The 19,280-nt window shown below is 36.1% G+C and overlaps 1 protein-coding gene across 1 annotated transcript in view; it reads left to right on the top strand.

Annotated features, from left to right (window-relative positions):
• METTL25 (methyltransferase like 25) overlaps window positions 1-19,280 on the top strand; it is a 65,298-nt gene that overhangs the window by 18,817 nt on the left and 27,201 nt on the right. Inside the window, exons 4-5 of the mRNA XM_086471337.1 lie at window positions 342-974; window positions 3,738-3,882. Coding sequence (XP_086327463.1) covers window positions 342-974; window positions 3,738-3,882 — 778 coding nt within the window. The remainder of the gene's footprint in view (window positions 1-341; window positions 975-3,737; window positions 3,883-19,280) is intronic.

The raw sequence follows: 19,280 nt of genomic DNA, 5'->3' as shown, positions 1-19,280 counted from the left end.
GGACGTGGTGTTCGTGGTGGTTTATGGTTATTTTCCTTAGCAGAACGAAGCTCTGTGTCAAAAAAACCTCACTGAAACTCTTTCCCGGAAGAGTCAGGGCACGTGCATTGCGTAAGCATTGCAGTGTCTGTTTTCTGAAGCAAGTCAGTTAAGACTTAATTTTGTGTTGTAAAGTCAGAAGGTGGAGCAAAAGAGCTAAGTGTATTAGGAGGGATGAAACTGATAAGGTAGCTATTAAATCCATGCTTAAATTTTTAGGAATTATTTTGTGTTTGATTGAAGTGTGTCTTGTTGCTCATTAATTAAGCAAATTTTACTTTCTTTTTTTCATCATTATCCAGGTGATTGATATAGGGTCTGGAAAAGGCTACCTGAGTTCATTTTTGTCCATGCAATATAACTTAAAAGTTTATGGAATTGACTCCTCAAACACCAACACTAAAGGTGCTCACGAAAGGAACAGAAAATTGAAGAAACACTGGAGAGCATATCAGAGTCGAGGAACAGCAAACCTCAAAAGCCAGAGGTTGGAAAAGGCAAATGACAGGCCAGTGAAAAGTGAAATTAAATGTAAAGCAATCAATGAAAAGCCCTTAAATAATGACAGCAGTCTTCAAAGTCAGGGCCTAGTGACTGTCCAAGATTTAGTTCCTTCTTGTGATTTCACAGAAATAGCTACATCTGAAACCAGCAAACACAGTGAAGTTGATTTGGTGGCTTGGACAGAATCTGATGAGAGCAAACTTTCTGAAGAGGTTTTTGCTATTCTGAATGTTCTGCCTGGTGATGCTGTGGAAGTTTTTTCTTCATCTCAGTGTAACTGTGGGGAACTCTGTGAAGAGGAAAAGGCGCAAAGAAAAATGGCATCTCTCCAGGCTAAAGCGAGCAAGTCAAGTGAATCAAACCTGTATTTTCCATTGACCTCTTGCATCACTGCGGAAACAGAACTCAGTGACATCGTAACAGATCTGGAGGTTATTTTACTAATTTTGAAGTAAATTATCCATTGTCTTTATATTACCATTTTCATATGTACATAATGTTTGCTGTGTCTATGTAGTAACATCAGTTATCAGTGGTGTAAATGGGTATTCCGGCCCAATAATGGTTTTCAGCAAGTTTGCAGAAGCAGAAGTATGTCCAGCAGCTACAGATTGTTCTTCTATTTATATATATGTGTTGGGATGGTTTTGAATATGTAATGCAGCCTTTAGAATTTATGGGGCAGATAATAACCAGTTGTCAAGGTTAACAGCATACATATTGGCACATTCAGGTATTTTACAATTGTGGTTATTGATAATTATTATGATGTCTAATTACTATGAAAATAGTTATATTTACCAGGTAGATGGATATATTAAGCACTGGAATTTTAAAATTTTCTTGAAATTTCTGATTTTTTAAGTTTTATGGTTTTGTAATTTCAATTAAACTTCGAAGGCATAGGAGAATTTGTTGTGTATAGTACTGAGAGTTTGTGAAGAGCCCTATTTGCAAATAATGATTTTATATTTTGCCTTCTCAGAGTTACTTTAAGTTCGTTTAGTAATATACTATCTGGCGGGGATTGTGTCTACACAAACCAGCCCAAGCTCAGCTGCCCAGAGGCAGCGACACAAGTCTAGAAGCTGTATGGCTGTTTAGTTCCTATGCCTGAGCTAACGTACATTGATTGGGTAGCTACATTCAGTCTTTTATGGAAAGATAAAAACTTATCTGTGTTCAGTAGTAACAACTATTATGTTCAGGGGTGTAATTCATCTCTGATTGAAGAGGTTTGTGCTGATGGCCTTACAACTTGAGCTAACAAATCCTACTGAGTATCTGAGAACGTGTGGAGCAAAGCTCATGTCTGTCTGGAAAAGACATCCTGAGCAGCAGGGTTTGTTGATGAGACATAAACCTTTGCATTTTCACAGTTGGATTTTGTATCCTCTTAGCATGTAATTTGTATGATGTAAAAGATGGAAGAAATCCTATATTACTGCCTTTATTAAAAAAAAAAAAATTAGTCAGAAAAGGTAAAACTTCATTGTGTTAAAAACCAGTAATAACCAAACTGCACATTATGTGTGATGAATGTGTGTAATTAAAAAGCTTCAAAATGTGCAGTCATTTACATGTTTTAGAAGTATGTTGAGAATTTTTCATCCTTTTGAAATATTTTGTACCAGACTTTGCCCTTGGCCGTCTGGATGAGTGTATATAGCCCAGGAGTAATACCGAGGTACCTAATGTTGCTACACTTAAGACAACACTCCAGAAAGTACTTTCGGTTATACCCAGGCAACCTCACTGAAGTCAGTGATGGTCAAAAAGTGTGCCTGACAGACGGACTGCCCTCATATTGTTCAGAAGTTTTGAGCATTGTAATGTGTTTCCTCTGTCTTGTGTGTGGTAGCCATCTTCCACTGGCTTTCTTCTGAAAGAATGTCTCTAATTTTTCCTGTCCTGAGGTTTAAATGCTGCCTTTGCAAGTGCACATCTTCCCTTAGCTTCCAAACTTTAGTCTTGTTCCACCACTTCTGTAATTGCATGTGGAAAAAAGCTTTGTGGAATGCTGAGCTGAAGCTGACTGGTAGGAAAAAAAGTCTTTAAAAACTGAGCTGGGCTGAAACTGAGCTTTTGCCACCTAAAAATTTTGGATCTTAAGACAAGGAGAGGGCAAGCACAGAGAAGCAGCCCAAAGTGGAAGGTGAGAAGGGGGATGGGAAGAATTAAAAAAACAGAGGAAAGGGGAGGTTTTACTGTTTCACGCATATGTATACAATACAGTACAGACGGGTGAGAAAATCAGATATAGAGCAGCAAAAATAGGTGTGCATATAAAGTAAGAATTATTATAGGAAGGTATCACAGTTGAATGTCTCTGGGCTAATTTCTTGTTGTTAGCCTTATTAAAAGGCTGAAATTCAAAGCAACACCGTGTTTATCACATAGATTCCAACTAATAATGCCGGAAGGGAAATATCTTGTGATGAATGGTAACAAGCATTGGGTGGAGAAATAGAGGGAAAAGGGAAATTGAGGAAAAAGGAAAGTAGGAAGTAGAATGGACAGAAGAACAGGGCATCTGAAGCTGAAGTTCTTACTTTGTGCTGTGAAAGAAAATGCCCATTTGTTCCTGAATAGTGGTAGGCACACCGCAAAACTGCGGCAGTACTACAGTTTTGGAAATAAGAAAGCCTGCTCTTCACATTACATCTGTATTTAGGAAATGGGTTTGATTTCAGCAACTTAAAGTAACAGAAATGCCATAGGTAGCTCCAGCCAGATTTACAGCAGTTAATCTGAAGTAAGAAAAGGAAGTAGCAGTGGTAGTAATAACAATAACAGGAAAGCTAGGAAAGACGAGAAAATGGCCCATGTCCAGTTGCCATGTAGGTGTTCCCTTCCATGAAGGTAAACCAGCTGCTATTGATAGTCTTGAATTTCTGCCGGTGAAGGTGGAGTGCAGAGATGCATAGCTCCTTACCTGAACAAAGCAATGAGCAGTCTGTCTCTCCACAGAGGCAATGCAGCATGTTTTCTTAGCACTGAAGAGCTTTTATTATGCACTGAAAAGTTCTAGAACAGAACAGCAGGAGTCCTCATGGAGTTGTGTATTTAAGCCTTACAGCTTGATAACCATTTGCAGCGTGTTTAGGTTTTGGATTTTGTTGTTGTTATTTGTGCTCTTTCATTTGAAGAGGGAGATACTCTATTGTTACTTCTTTTTTTCTTTTTCTTCTTAGGACTGTATGATGGTGGGTCTACATACATGTGGCGATCTTGCTGCAAATACGCTACGAATTTTTACTGCCAAGCCTGAAATCAAAGCAGTTTGCAGTGTAGGCTGCTGCTACCATCTCTTGTCAGAACAGTTTGAAAACGAAGAAGGTAATTCTTCTGCGCTTAACTTGTGGCTGCCAGTTTGCATGTCAAGAATATTGTACCTTTTAATTAATAACCTCCTTGTGTTTGTTCCTTTCCAGTGGCTTGTTTAGTACTGGTTTTAATTACATTATATGGGTCATTCACTCCCGGATGCCCTGTAGCTTTTCTGTTATGCCAATAATCCTAATATTCTTACCGAAATTAGGGACATTAATGCAGAATGTTTTTATGTGGTTATGAATACAGCTGGTTTTATTCCATTACTTCACTTGTAAAATGTGGAGGTTTTTTTAGTCCAATATGTTTTCATCCTTTTGAAATATTTTGTACCAGACTTTGCCCTTGGCTGTCTGCATGCAACATCCATTTATGTTGAGTCGTACATATACAACTATGACCAGAATTAAGTCCTTCTAATGTAAGTTATTACTCAAAAAATGCTGTGCTCTGGGGCATTGCCAATTTAGAACATTATGGAGCAGTACAAAAGTTTTTCTTGGGGAGACAACCTGAAAATTATTTGGGGATTCACACTAGAAGCAAATTTTCTTTCAAATATGTTTTTTTCATTTTTGATAGAAAGTTGGTATCTTTACTTAAAATTCTGCATAATTAAAACCATTAAGTAACTGGCTTTCCAGAGACAAGTGGTATGTAGCCATGCTGTCTAAATGACCATCTGCTGAAGTCCTAGAACCTGATCATCATAACCAAATTTGAGAGAGGAGTGGATTGGAAGGTTTATTTCATCTCTTTCAGGGAACTTCGCGGACAGAAAGGCAGGTGGAACCCAGCTGCTGCTCTTTTACTGTTGGCTGCTCAGACAGCTAAGGCACAGCTCCAAACTGACCATGACACATACTAGCTGTTGCTTGTTTAGTTATATTTTCATGTTATCTTTATCTTACTCTGGAACAATTTTAAGAGTTTTTACAGTTTATTAGCTTCAGTTATATCAGAGTACTTTGGATCACCCCAAAAACAAAGAAAAAGAAAATACAATCAAAATTTCTAAGTTATAGAAATGCAATTAGTAAAAAACCATACAATTCTTTTTAAAACAGAGTTTTTTTAAAAAAAGATGAACTTTTCAGGCTCTTGTCATTAGGTTTGTGTGTCTGAAACATTTGGTTGTTTCTTATTTTTGCAAAGAGGACACACCTTCTGGTTTTAGCTGTAGGATTCCTTTTTCCAGACCAGTGCATAAGGTTTTATTAAATTATTGTTACTCAGACACCAACAAAGGATCAGGTGTGATAACGTATTCTAAGTTCAAATAAACAGAGGTGTGTGCACGCTGGTAAGAGATACTGCAGTTTCATAGCAGTATGGAAATGAAGCCAAATTGAATGTTGGAATTTCTAGCTATTTGATTTTTCTGAGCTTGAATGATAAAAATTATTCTCAAAGAAGAGCCTTTAGGCAGAATAAAAGAAAATGACAGTATTCTTTTTTTTTGGGAAAGGACACATAAGTAGTTCCAATGATGCTCAAAAAAAAATTTTTTTTTTTTTTTCACTCTTACTATCAGGGTGCATATTCTAAAACCTATATTGCTGTTGTATTTCCCTGGAAAAGTCATCTACTATATGGCTTGTTCATTACTGCACGGTAAGAGTGCAAGGAGCAACAATCAGATGGTATGGATCCAACAATCAGATGGTATGGATCCAACAGTTCCCTTGTACAAGAAGTAAACTAATTCCTCTTGCAGCTGTCTGAGGCAAGTGAATTTTGGTACTAGTACCAAAATGGACCAAATGACAGAATCATGATGAAATAACTTAACTTGGAAGTGGCTTCTGGAGGTCATCTGGCCCAGATCACGGTGCAAGGCAGAGCCAACTTAGATCAGGTTGTTAAGGGCCTTGTTGAGTCATGTTTTGAGTATCTCCAAGGGCAGTGATTCAGCAGCCTATTACAATGTTTGCCCTCACCATGAAGCTTTTTTCCCGCATATCTATTCAGAATTTGCAGCTGTCATGCATTATCTATTGTCTTTTCATTGTGTACCTCCAAGAAGAGTCTGGCTTAATCTTTTCTGTTCCCTTTCCTTTAGGTAGTCCAAGACAGCAGTTAGATCCCCCCTTGTCCTTCTCTGCAGCCCTGTAGTCCTCTTGCCACCATTGAACTCATTCCAGTCAGTCTGGTGGGCCAGAGAGCCCAAAGCACTCTAGATGCTCTCACTCTCACAAGTGCTGCAAACAGGGAATAACCACATTCCTTAACCTTCAGGCTTCCCTGTTAAGCTTTAGAGTCCTATTGATTTTCTACCCACCTTAAAGTCCACCTGTCTGAGTCATATCTTTCCAATTTGTCTATAAAGGTACTAAGGAAACCTTGCTGAGAGCCTCATTGAAGTCAAGGACTATGACTATGCCCTCCTTAGTTCAAGGAGCCAGTCACTGCATCACAGAATGCAATAAAGTTTGTTGGTCCCTCGTAAATGACAGCTATTCTCAGTCTCCATGTTCTTTGTGGGCCTGGGCATGATTTCCAGGAAAATTTGCTCCATAAACTTCTGGAGAACTGAGGTTAGACTGAAGATGGGTGTGATGTTTGCCTTTTTCACATCAGGAACTTCCCCTAATGAACGTGACCTTTTGAAGATGATAGTGTGGCCTTCATGTGACACCAGCCAGTTGCCTCAGCTTCTTGTAATGCATCTCATCTGGTCACATGCACTTGTGTATTTCCAGTTTGCTTGTGTGGTCCCTGAGCCAATATGATCCCTATTGTAGGTAGTCCTTCACTTGCACAGGCTGTGTCACCAAGCTCAGGGAAGCTGCTGCCTAATTTAGGCATCAACAAGAGATTGCAAAGACCTATAGAAGCCTCATGTGGAGAGACTAGCTTGAGTATTAACATGCAGACTTAGAGCTAGATTTCTGTGGTGACGGATAGATCTTCCTAAGAAACAGAGAGAATTGGGCAGAATTTCCTGCAACACAGGAAGTCGCTTATCTGTTTGAAGTCAGTCCAGTAAGGGCTTGCCTGCGAGGACACAGTGGGAAGTTCTGTTATAAAAGCATTTTATACTTATTTTATCTTATTAGCTTTGAGGCTTTGAAGTTTTTTTAAAAATGTGTTTTTAAAATATGGCATTGCTCTGTTTTATATTTATATTATTTTTTTGCCCAGTTTAAAAGCTTTTCTATTTTCTTGAGGTGCGCACCCTTAAGGACAAGGTGAAGGCAAGTCCACCTCAAAGCTTTTTCCCCGCAAAGTAGCACATTTTCCATCTTTGCTGCTTCTTTTATGTAAATGCAGATGTTTTTTCTCATGAGCCTAGTTGAAGCAGATGTGCCAGCTCACAGAAAAGCTGCTGTGGACTGTTGGTTGCCGTAACTTGAGATAGCTGGGCTGGGCCATAAGTTGTTTGGCAGTTAAGTTTTATTTAATACCAAGATCAGTCTTGTTTGAGGTCAGTGAAAAATTGCTTTTTCACTTCATATTATCTGGAATTCACTGATATTCATGGGAAGAAATTTTACCTGTTTTGATGCCTGATGTGGTGTTTGTAAGTTTGGGGTGGTGAGTTGACAAAATATCAACAAAATATTACTATGCTATTTTTGGTGGGCTATTGAATCACCTTGGTTATTGCAAGTTTGGTATTTTTGTCTCTGAGGAGCTGACTACAGGGAATAATGCCTTACATTTCTCACATATTCTAAAAATAGTAAAGGTATTGCAAGATTGCCTGGTTCAGGCAATTGCCGTTGGACCCGCTGTGAATACTGTGGGAGCATTTCTGATGAAAGTAGGTGGCAGTAGTCACAGTCTTGAATATTGCAGTCAGTATACAGTGTCCTTCAGTGTGTCTATCAATAAGCTAAGTTCATGTGGACATTTTTGTAATGGGACCACATTTCCCATTACGCTGGGATTGATTTTGAACTGTTAAGATCATGAAAGCTTTTGTTTTGATTTATTGGTAACTACAACAACCAAGAGGTGCTGTAATGTCAGATTTCAATTCAATTAAAAAAAAAAGTTGAAGCCAGTGACTTTTAGTGCTTGTCTTTAGATTTCACTGTTGTTATTAACAGTACCAAATACTAAATTTCAGTTAATAAGGAATATTATGACAGCTCTTGAAAGATGCTGAGTAGTTTTACTTCGACTTTCTCTAAGGAGAATTGACTGTTTATACAGAGATTCTTCTATGGATAAAATGCACTTAACCATTAATATAATTGATTCCTTTGGGGTTTTTTCTTCACTATTGCTGCATTGGATAGTCAATTACAGCAGAGTAGTAAGGATTTTACTATTTATTAGAAACTTTTTACATAAACTTATTTACATAGTGAGCCATTATGGCAGTTTTTCTGGAAAATATCAGTTTGCTAATGATTTTTATGTTAAAACAAACTCTGTGCCTCTGTTCAGGAGCTATTCTTAGGATTTTTGGGAGCTGTTTTATCTTACATTCAGCTAATACATTTCTGGGGCAATGTCCTAGCTGGACTATGATTATCCGTTAACAGATAGTAGCTCCAAATTTAAGATATTTTAAAAAAGACTTGACTTTCTTTAAAAAGGAATTGTTGTGTTTCTGTTTTCTGTTTCTCTTCCTTCCATCCTCTGTACCACCAAGCACATCAGTACTAGTCTAGAAACCAGTGGAATTCTTCAATATGATATTCCTGTGCTTTGAGGAAAATATCATCACTATTGCTAAGGAGCTACTTATTTATAAGTATTTCATAATTTGAAATGACATATTTGTAGTTTCAATGATAGCTGTCTGATAGAAACGCTTTCTGAGGTTAGGTTGAGCATTGCAAATCGTGAGCTCCAGCTTTTGTAAGGCTTTCCAATGTCAGGACACTGCTTTGGGAAGAAGAATATACCTGCTGGACAGAGGAGTTCTAGAGCCGCCCTGGAAGCTGTGGAGAGTAGCTTCTCGATAAGGCACTGTGGAAGAAGTCAGCAAACCTTTCACAGAAGAGTAAAAGCCTTGAACTCTCAAGTTATGTAACTAAACTTTGACTACATTTGTTAAGCTCTAACTTTTAAAAGCTAGTCAACATAATTAAGGAAACCAAAAGAGATGCAAAGGGTAGTCAAAATTCACATACAGAATGTTATCAGATATGTGAAAAACTGAAAAGACTTTGAATAAGGTCGATTCAGCAGACAAAAACTTCAAAGCTGAATTTCTGAAGGATTCCTTACAGAAACATAATGGCTTCATACCACGCTGTTCCGCCAAATACAGAAAGATTAGTCACTGATTTAGAAGTATTAGAGTACAGTTGATTTATGTGTTGCCTAGGTATATTTTCAAAGATATTCCACAGCCAATGTCTTAAAATAGCTATCACTGATACCATGACAACACAGGAAAACACTTCCAAGCAAAAGATCAAAAAGCTTGATTTCCTTTCCAAGGCATCTTTAGATGTTGCTGCACAGGGCACATTTCCATGAATTTGTGACAGAGCTAACTTGTCACTAAAATCCAGATGTTTTTTATCAAAATTGATCCTGAAAAAAGGTATGAAACTTGAAAAAAATATTAACTAGGTAAGTTTTACAGATGTTAAATGACAGCATTACCTATTTAAGTTATTAAAGTATTTTTCTTAAATAAACGTAGCAATAATATATTAAAACCTGAAAGTATCTTACATTTATATTATACATTTATAACTTTTTGTCTGTGTACACAGTAAGAGATTATAATTGAGACAGGCAAAGTTTCTATAATGTGCAGTAACTAAAGCGTACTCTAGGTTTGGGTTTTGAAAATTATTTCAATGAGAACTGATTCTAATTCCTGAAATGGAAGAACATTTTTCTTCCCCCCCTGCTCCCCTGACTCGCAAAATCCTGTCTAGTGATGGGATTTTTAGGAAAAATGCAAACTCAAGGAACTCTGAAGTCTTTGGCCAACGAAGATTTAGTCTTTCCCATGAAGGAAAAAAGGCAGTTTAAGTAGTTCTTCTCCTTTTTTTGTAATCCTAGAAGTAGAATGAGATACTACAATGTCATAGAAGATAGATGCTATGGAAGACCTGAAACAGGTTGGATTCTTTGTGTTTCAGTACTGCCTTGACTGAGTTTGGCAGTGTAAACAAAAACACAAAGTAGGCTGTGAAGCATTTTGATGAGAGTAGTAAAGATTACTTTCCACTGAAAAATCTCGAGGGACAGAAAAATGGCATTTAAATCCATTTAATTACAACTCAGAAAATGCTATCTAGAATTTAATATCATTACTTGGAATTACTTCTTAATCTTAAATAATCTTTACTCAATAATTATTCTGGTTTTGTCCTAGTACAGGAAAGCGCATGCAAGATTTTGGTATCACTGTGTAGTGTGAATCCTCTAGGATTTCAGAATTGCTAAAGATAAATAATTGTTGATTATTATCCATGCTTAACACTTTTGAGTACAGATTTGTTGTAATTTCATTAATATTAATGGAGGAATGAAAAAGTTGAATGGTATAATTTCCGTGTTATTTTTATGATTGAAACACACTATGAAACAAATCATCGATTAGTTTAAGTTGGCATATATCCACTGAGATAGTCCCAACTTTAAAATAAGCGCCAAACTTCCATCATATTCATGATGTTAGATTAGAAACATCTTTAGTAGCTGGGAATTACTTTCTGTCTCCATTACTACAGGTAATGAATATCTGTAATTCTTTGCTTTTCTGTCAAAAGTACGATTCATATGGTGGTAATGAATTAGCTTGCTTTCACACTGTCTGCTACATTGGTAGGCCTGAGAGTATAGTTTCAATGTCTATATTACTTCTATCACATTCTCAGGCCTTTTTTTTTTTTTTTTTTTGACAGATGTGGCATCAGTATATGAAAGAAGACTAATTCATTTTTATATAAAATAATATTCTGATAACAAAGTAGAATGGAGATACAAAATAAACAGCCTGGCTTCAGTATCCATAACAGAGACTTGGAAACCCTGCAATCTGGTAACATCAAAAGTTCCAGAATCTTGTCTTCCATAGAGGCCAATAGCAGGCATATAGAGAAGAGTATAAAATCATCAGGAGTACATAGCAGTACTTCTCCCAGATACTCTTTTTCCTTCCAGCATGTTTTGGCTCATGAACATTTTGGAATAAAGTGGTATATTTGCATTAAATAACCCTTGATGGATATTTATTCCTTGAATCCTTCAGGTTACTTTTGAACATATGTAAACTTTTAGCATCTGTAGCATGCTACAGTAAGGAATCAACGGCATGTTGTGAAGGAGCATTTCCTTTTAATTGTTTTAGGGCTGCTAACTGCATGGAGGTTTTTTAATACCTCTTAATCCTGGGTGTTAAAGCCAGCACACATCTGTCTCTATTTATTTTCTCCATCCCATTCATGATTTTGCAGATTTTTCATTCTCCTTTTATCTGTTTTACAGCTTTAGTTTTTTTGTATTACTTGCTCCTGTTACTAAAATGTTCCTTATGACACTCCAGTTTATCTTCTCTGCACCTTTTTGCATGGTATTACTTGTTATCTGAGGTGACAAAAACAATCCAAACACAGAATTCAAGATTCAAGTGCAGCATGGATTTTTTTACTAGCATAATAGTGTTTTCTGTTTGTTTGGGGTTTTTTCCGTAATAATTCCTCATGTTCTGTTTTTTTTTTTTCATTTTCTTACTGCTAAGCTGATCTTTTCCTCAAACTGTCAGCTCTCAGTTCAAAGCCATTCATTGTATATTTAAAGTTAATATTTTTCCCAATTTGAATCACTTTCATCTATGTTGAATTTTATATGCTATTTCATCATTAATTTTTATTAGAAATGGCTCTAATTTTTATTACCCTTAGGATCATCAGCAAACTTTGTCCTACTCTTCATTAACTTTTTCGGATCAGTTGTGAGTTTGATCAACAATCTGTTCCAGCACAAGTCTCCTTAGGCCTCTGCTGGTGATCTCTGTCCTCTGTGAAAAATGGTATTTTATTTCCATCCTTTGTTTCTGTCAATTATTTACCCACAGGAATACTTTTTATCTTGTTCTGTGCTTTAATAGTTTCTCTAATGGTCTTGTTGAATGCCGTTTGGAAACCCACTCTATCTTTCCTGTCTAAGTGTTACTTGAAGCCTTAAAAAAATTTTCCAGTATGTTTGTGAGATACGACTTTCCTTTAAGAAAGTCACGTTGACTCTTCCCAAGTATGTTATATTTACTTATACATCCAGTGACTCTATTCTTTGAAATACTTTCTCTCCATATAAATGTGAGGCTTCCTTTTTCAAAGCTCCCTGGACCCTCCCTTGGGTTCCTCATAAGCATTAATATTACACTACATGTTTTTCAAATCTCTAGAACCAAAGAGTTTTGTTAAAAGAGTTGCATGCTTTGTTTTGTTGAGCAATCCTTTATAACTTTATCACAATGGTAGTCCTGTAACTACTGTCTATTTGTAAGAAATTCTGTAGACACTTGGATATCTGCAAAAGGGCAGAGATTTGAGATCTAACTTAAAAAAAAATTGAGGTCTATACAAATTATTGTCAAAGAACATACAGAATTATTTTTCACTTTTATAACCATTGAAAGAAAAATGTTTTGTTTGCCTGTGCCAATTACACTGGTGACCTAAGAAAATTATCTGTTAATAACCTTCTTTCTTCTGTTACCGTGCAAAACACAGTTAAATAGCTTGTGCTCTCTCAAGGAGATTCAGAATAATACCCTAACAATTTCATGCTCTGAAATGGAGTCAGAATATTTAGAACATAATAAAAATTACATAGCTAAGAAGAAAAAAGTCACCTTTTTTTATAATGACTATGAGATCAAGTGCAAAACCACTAATTATACAGAGAGCAGAAGAATTACTAAAGCTATAAATCCTTGGTAAGCAAGATTAATCTCCTGTTTGGATGGTAGTATTTATAACATTGTTGAGGCACAATGTTGCTCTGTATTTTCTGCTGGTCTGAATAGGGTAATTCCTTCCCTGACTTCTGTAACAACAGAGTCTGTGCATAGTGACAGCCTTTGTCAAGAGCAAAGAGCTTATGGTATGCGAACTAATGCCCATTTCTCCAGCAGGCATTAAGGACTCTGAATTCTCTGAAAACAAAATATCATGAAAAAGATGAACTACACATGTTCAATATACCACTTATTTCAGTAACATCTGCAGGAATGCAATAATAGTCTTTTGAAAAAATAAAGTGTCAAATAATTGTCTATTTACCTTTTTTGAAACAGAAAAAAATGGATTGTTTCAACATAAAATCTCTTCCATTCTGCATTTTATACCAAACTAGCAAAATAAGCCCACTGTTGTATTTGACAAGGGAGAACAAATAGGAAAGGTCTTTCAAACTGAAATGAGACAGAAAAAACTTTCTTTTGAAAGCAAAGTCCATTTTCAAATACAGAACTTCAGAGAACTTTTTCCCATCTTGAAATATAGTTTCTGCAAAGTAATTTAATATATCTTTCACAGTTTTAGTAGTGATGATTGTTTTTTATAAGTCTTAGGATATCGCCTTTTTACACCTTTGTAGCATGTCAACATAAATATACAATTGTACATGTTCTAATCCTTCAGTCTACAGCTTATAAGTAAGCTACGCCATTTGTAGTATTTGAATGACTTCAGCAGGGTTTCTGTTAAGCATAATATTCTGCACTGAGTATTGCAATTTCAAAGCCTGTTTCTGAGAAAAGTCTATGTACACCATGACCTTTGAGTGTTAATTCCAACTTGGATGTTACAGAGTTTGTCGTGCAGAAGACTTCTGACCATTATAATAATGGATATCCACGCCTACGGTTCTTACATAGGCATATCTCACATTTGTTACAGAGGACCTGTTTCCACTATGACAATACATAAATTTGCCAGCTAGTGAGGACTGGGATGAGAAGAATCAGAATCAGAGAATTGTTTAGGTTGGAAGAGACCTTTAAGATCATCAAGTCCAATGTTAACCTAATCTAACCTAGTGTCTAATCTAAACCTCCCCATGTGCAACTTGAGGCCATTTCCTCTTGTTCTAGCACTTATTACTTGGGGAGAAGAGACCGACCCCCACCTCACTACAACCTCCTTTTAGGTAGTTGTAGAGAGTGATAAGGTCTCCCCTCAGCCTCCTTTTCTTCAGTCTAAACAACCCCAGTTCCCTCAGCCACTCCTCGTAAGCCTTGTGCTCTAGACCTTTCGCCAGCTTTGTTGCCCTAAAATATGGTTCCGCTGATGTTACAGGTTGCATTAAAAGATATATAAGCATAGCTACGTGTTGTGTTGTCTATGCACATATTATACCTCTTTCTCCTACTTTTCAAATGGGATTTGTCTGATTTAGGATATAAATTCTTTCACTTTTTTAAATTTGTGTCACACCTTGCTAACTGAGTGCTATGGGAGATGTTCAGTAGTATGAAAAGGTGGTAATTGGCTTCAGTGGGAGTTTTCTCTAAAATGAAGAGGTAGACCAGTCTAGTGTGTATAACAGCCTTTGCTAATGTTGAAATTCATCTCCCTTTTGTTTGGAGTTTATTAAAAGTAACTGCAGGATATTCCATATAAATTTTATATGTAAGAAAATTGGGAAAAATATTTGATCACAGTATAAAGTGTTTATATATAAATACTCTTCCTTTAGCTTATACATTTTTAGGGCAGTTTATGGATTTTGTATCCTATAATTCCATTTTATTTTTGCACGTTTACCAGTAAAGATGAGATTTTTTTTTCAGGTGATTTAACTTTAAAATTAGGGGTCATTTTCCTTTCCAGTTATACAGTTATAATTAGCACTTTGCAAAAATGTAAATTTTTTAATATTATAGTTACAATTCTGAGTACCAGAATGTAATGAGGTTTTACTAGTAAATAGTTTGGTTTGTGCATTTGGAAAATTACTTCTGTCTCTTGAATCATCGTGTAAGTGGAAATGGCATAGTATTTAACTCACTATATATATGTCCAAATCAAAGACTGTATTTATTTTATATTCACTGAGTGTTTGAGTTGAAGTTTCATGTTTCTGTTGTTGATTTTTAATATGACTAGTGCTAAGTTCCTAGAATTAGGTAATGGGTCTAAAAAAGCAATATTTTAATACAATGTTAGCAAAGAATTTATTTTAATTTCCTGTCAGAGCTACTAACCTTGACTTTTGTGACAGTTCCTGGGTTTGTTGGTAGTACTAGAATGAACTCTCTTTTCTCCTGGGAGACCAGGCTTCTTCTTCACTGAGATACTGAGCCTGAGCTTGTTGACTCCATCCTTACTCTGCTTCTCTAATTTGTCTAGATTGTAAGTCATTCAAGGCCTTCCAAGTAGTATCGAGTCTAGAAGAATGGGAGGTCCCTCCTTACCTTACTGTGGTCCCTACTGAAATGCCAGTACTGGCATAAAACTGTCAGTAACCATTTATTCAACTTTCACTTGGTATTGCCCTTCAAGATTTCCTTCTAGTTTTCAGTAATATGTTTCTATTATTAATCATGTGTTATTGTGTTCAGAGTAATAGATACAAAAATCCTTTTCTCTACAAATAACATTTTAATAAGAAAGTTTTTAAAGAATCTGATTAATTAAAGAAAAAGAAATACCGTGGCCAGCAGAAGTAGGGAAGTGATCATCCCTCTGTGCTTGGCACTGGTGAGGCCGCACCTCAAATGCTGTGTGCCATTTTGGGCCCCTCACTACAAGAAAGACATTGAGGTGCTGGAGCGTGTCCAGAGAAGGGCAACGAAGTTGGTGAAGAGTCTGGAGAACAGGTCTTATGAGGAGCAGCTGAGGGAACTGGGGTTGTTTAGCCTGGAGAAGAGGAGGCTGAGGGGAGAACATATCACTCTCTACAACTACCCAAAAGGAGGTTGTAGCAAGGTGGGTGTCAGTCTCTTCTCCCCAAGTAGTAAGTGATAGAACAAGAGTTGTGCCAGGGTAGGTTTAGATTAGACATTAGGAAAAATTTCTTCACCAAAAGGGTTGTCAAGTGCTGGAACAGGCTGCCTGGGGAAGTGGTTGTGTCACCATCCCTGGATGTATTCACAAGACGTGTAGATGTGGCGCTTAGGGACATGGTTTAGTGGTGGACTTGGCAGTGCTGGGTTAATGGTTGGACTTGATGACCTTGAAGGTCTTTTCCAACCTAAATTGATTTTCTGATTCTATGATGAAACTGAAATTAAAAAAAAATTGAAGAAGGGAAAAGAATTTACATTTGTAATGCCTTTATTGTTCTCAAATGTGCCCTGCTTGCCTTTTTTTTTTTTTTTCCTTTAGTTTTACACTTCTAGGAATGCTGGCTATATTCCTTGGAAGAAGGAAGGCTCTGATTAGACAGAAGGAGATCCTCCCAAGGCTTTTTAGATCAAAGCTTTTTATATGGTTAAAGATGCAATTTGGCCATTTACCATACATTCTTAAAGATATATTGATTTTCTAACAACTTCAAATACTAAAACAGGGATGATGGGACAGAGGATAATTAGAAACAAGGGGAAAGGGAATAATTTAGTCCTGTCTGTTATAGCTTTTTTTAATCTGCCCATCAATATGTCAGGAGCTGCCCAAGCAAGGACTTGATACCTATGGTTGCTATTTCTTGGGTATTGCTCTTTGAATTAAATAGCTGAAGAGCAGATCTTAGTGCCAGCCTTGTAGATTCAGCCACATACAGGTTTTAGGGGCCATGTCATGTTACCCTTATTTACTTGTCTTTGGCGAGAATCCCAAAGCATTGTTGGCCAACAGGTATATGATTAATAGAGATTTTTCAGTGTGCTTGGCAGCCCTTGCACAGTCACCTCACACTGACAACTGTGTCTGATCTTCAGTCAGTTGTGGGTTTTTTTCTGCACGACTGGCACTCCTTTTATTTTTGCCTTGAGTATTCGCTAGCTTCCCAGGAGTGGTTCAGAATGAAGCCTTCACATAGTCTTGCAATTCTTTTATTTTCATCTTTGTTTTTCTTTTTCTTTCATGATCACAGAAAAAGATCATAGACACTGAAGTGCACTGGATGAGAAGTATAAAAATGCAACTGAAGTTAATTAGTAAGTGTCTTAACTCCAGGCTTCTCATGCTTTGAAACTGAGAAAATGAAAAAAAAAAATCAATAAAACCTTTGAAAAACAGCTCCACGAATCAGTTGGAGTTACCATCATAAATAACCTAAATAATACACTGAAGTAGAGAGGCAAATTGGGGAATTACACTTATTAACTGTAGTGGAATTTGGAAATTGGGGGTACTGACTGTGAGGGTGGACAAAGATGAGACACTAAGGCATGAGGAAGAAATCAGCTGAAATAGGTGTCAATATCAAAATAATAGCAAATAAGTAGGTGATGCAACTGTTTTAATATAATACAAAAAACGATAAGAAAATATGAAAAGGAAATTGAAGTTCTCTTAGGAGTACTTCTTCATTAACTGATTACATTGCTACATGCAGTGTTTTACATGGACTGATATTGATCACACTTCCTAAATATAGATGTAGGTGTTTTTATCCAATGCAGTTTTTAAGTGATAAGAAAAAGATATATTTAAAGCATCTATAACTGATAATATTATACTGCAGTGGTAACTCACTAAATGTTATTAGGAACTACTGATAATACTTACACCATTTTGAAATACATTTCAAATTCTTAATATTAACATTTTAATATTATAATTTCAAATTATGAATAAATTTCTGTATTAAAATAAATGGCAAAAAAATGATAGGTGAACTTCAGTACAGAAACTGATTTCAGTCTTAATGATAATTTTTAAAGGAAATTTAAGATACCTGTCACTAAAAACTACCATGTGAGTGGTTTCATGCAGCACTAGCTGTGGGTGTACTGTCATCATAACTGCACTGAATTAGGAATGAAAGAAGCTATGCTTATTTTTCTAGGGAGAATATGCTTTCTTAAATGAAATACAATGTGTAGAGTACACTTCAGCCTGTGCACTAAAAGGATATTTCTGCCTTCTCTTTGCTACATGCCATTTACAGTCTGATGAACTTCATTACTAGAAAATAAATATCTTCTGATGTCGTTATGTGTATACTAGAAAATCTTAAAATGGAACAGAAAGTGCATTTCAAGAAAATGAGAATCTTCTCTTTTGTAGTACTATGCCATTTTTCATAACTTATTTGTGTTACTTTGTTTCTAAAGAGCAGATGAAAACTTTCAAAACAGACATTATAATCATCTATACTGTACCACAAAAGTGAAACAAAACTGTTGTTTGTTTTTTTTTTTTTCCCGTAAATTATCCATTGACCATTGGGATAGGCATTGTTTTGTGATAAAATTTGGATTGTTTCTGCCAGCATGAGTTTAACAAATATCATTCAATATGTTATCTCAATAAAACTATCTCTTCCAGAAGGTGAAGCAGAAAACATAATTAGTTAGTTGTTATATTGGCAACTGCAGTTCAGAACAGTTGGGAACTGCAAGAAAGTAAAAAGATGAGAAGCTTAAATGCAAACACGGTTTTGTGAAATGTTAGCAAAGGAAGATAAAGAAGAAACTGCAAGACCACATGGAACCCTAGTTAAACTTACTTGTCTGCTAACAATAAAACCTGTTGGTCCTGTTGTTTCATAGAAACTAGATAGTGACCTAAAGCTGTGCAAAGTGAATTTTAAATGCTAACACACTAGAAATTGTAATATCTTGCTTAGAGATGAAGAACTATGGAAGGCCTAATATTAAAAATAGTGGAGAGCTTGTTCCATTCTCTTGAACTTCCTTGGAAACCTCTGTGCACATACAGAAGGATTAGCTAGTAAAATCCTTTAATCTTCTACTGCCAGATATTTTTTCTATAACTACCAAAAAAGGAAACATAAATAGAAAACATTCAGTGTTCTATATTTTGGAAATCCTGTTTCCTAGCTACACTTAATTGTTTTGTTAGTTAAACAACTCTTTTAAAAAAATTCTTTGAAACAATGCTGAGCCAGTAAGAGTCTGTGCTGGTTTTGGCAGGGCTAGAGTTACTGTCTTAATGGTTGGGTCTGTGAATAGGATGGTAAGAACAATAAGGTCCTCCTGAAGCTTTTCGCTGTATCCAGACAGAATTAAATCATGATGAGGGAAGTTGTGGTTGATATAATTATAAATATATATTTGTTGTGACTTACGTTTTTTTACTACTCAGTACAATGTGTCCATGTGTACTGCCATTTTTTTCATTTAGAAGTTGAATAGAAAGGGAGAAAATCCTTTACAACGTTCAAAATAGTACAGGTGCTCCAAATGGTATATACAGCTACTATTACAGCAGTATTACAAAAATTACACAAAATGAAAGTCCACTTTCTTTACAAAAGAGCAGTTTCCTGAACATCTTAGAAAAAAGGACTAAATATTAGAGGACAGGAAGTAGCATACAACTTCCAGGACTAAGTTGAGAAAT

This window comes from Leptosomus discolor, chromosome 1, assembly GCF_034619465.1.
Source record: "Leptosomus discolor isolate bLepDis1 chromosome 1, bLepDis1.hap2, whole genome shotgun sequence".
Taxonomy (NCBI): domain Eukaryota; kingdom Metazoa; phylum Chordata; class Aves; order Leptosomiformes; family Leptosomidae; genus Leptosomus; species Leptosomus discolor.
This window is presented reverse-complemented; position numbering and strand designations above follow the sequence as displayed.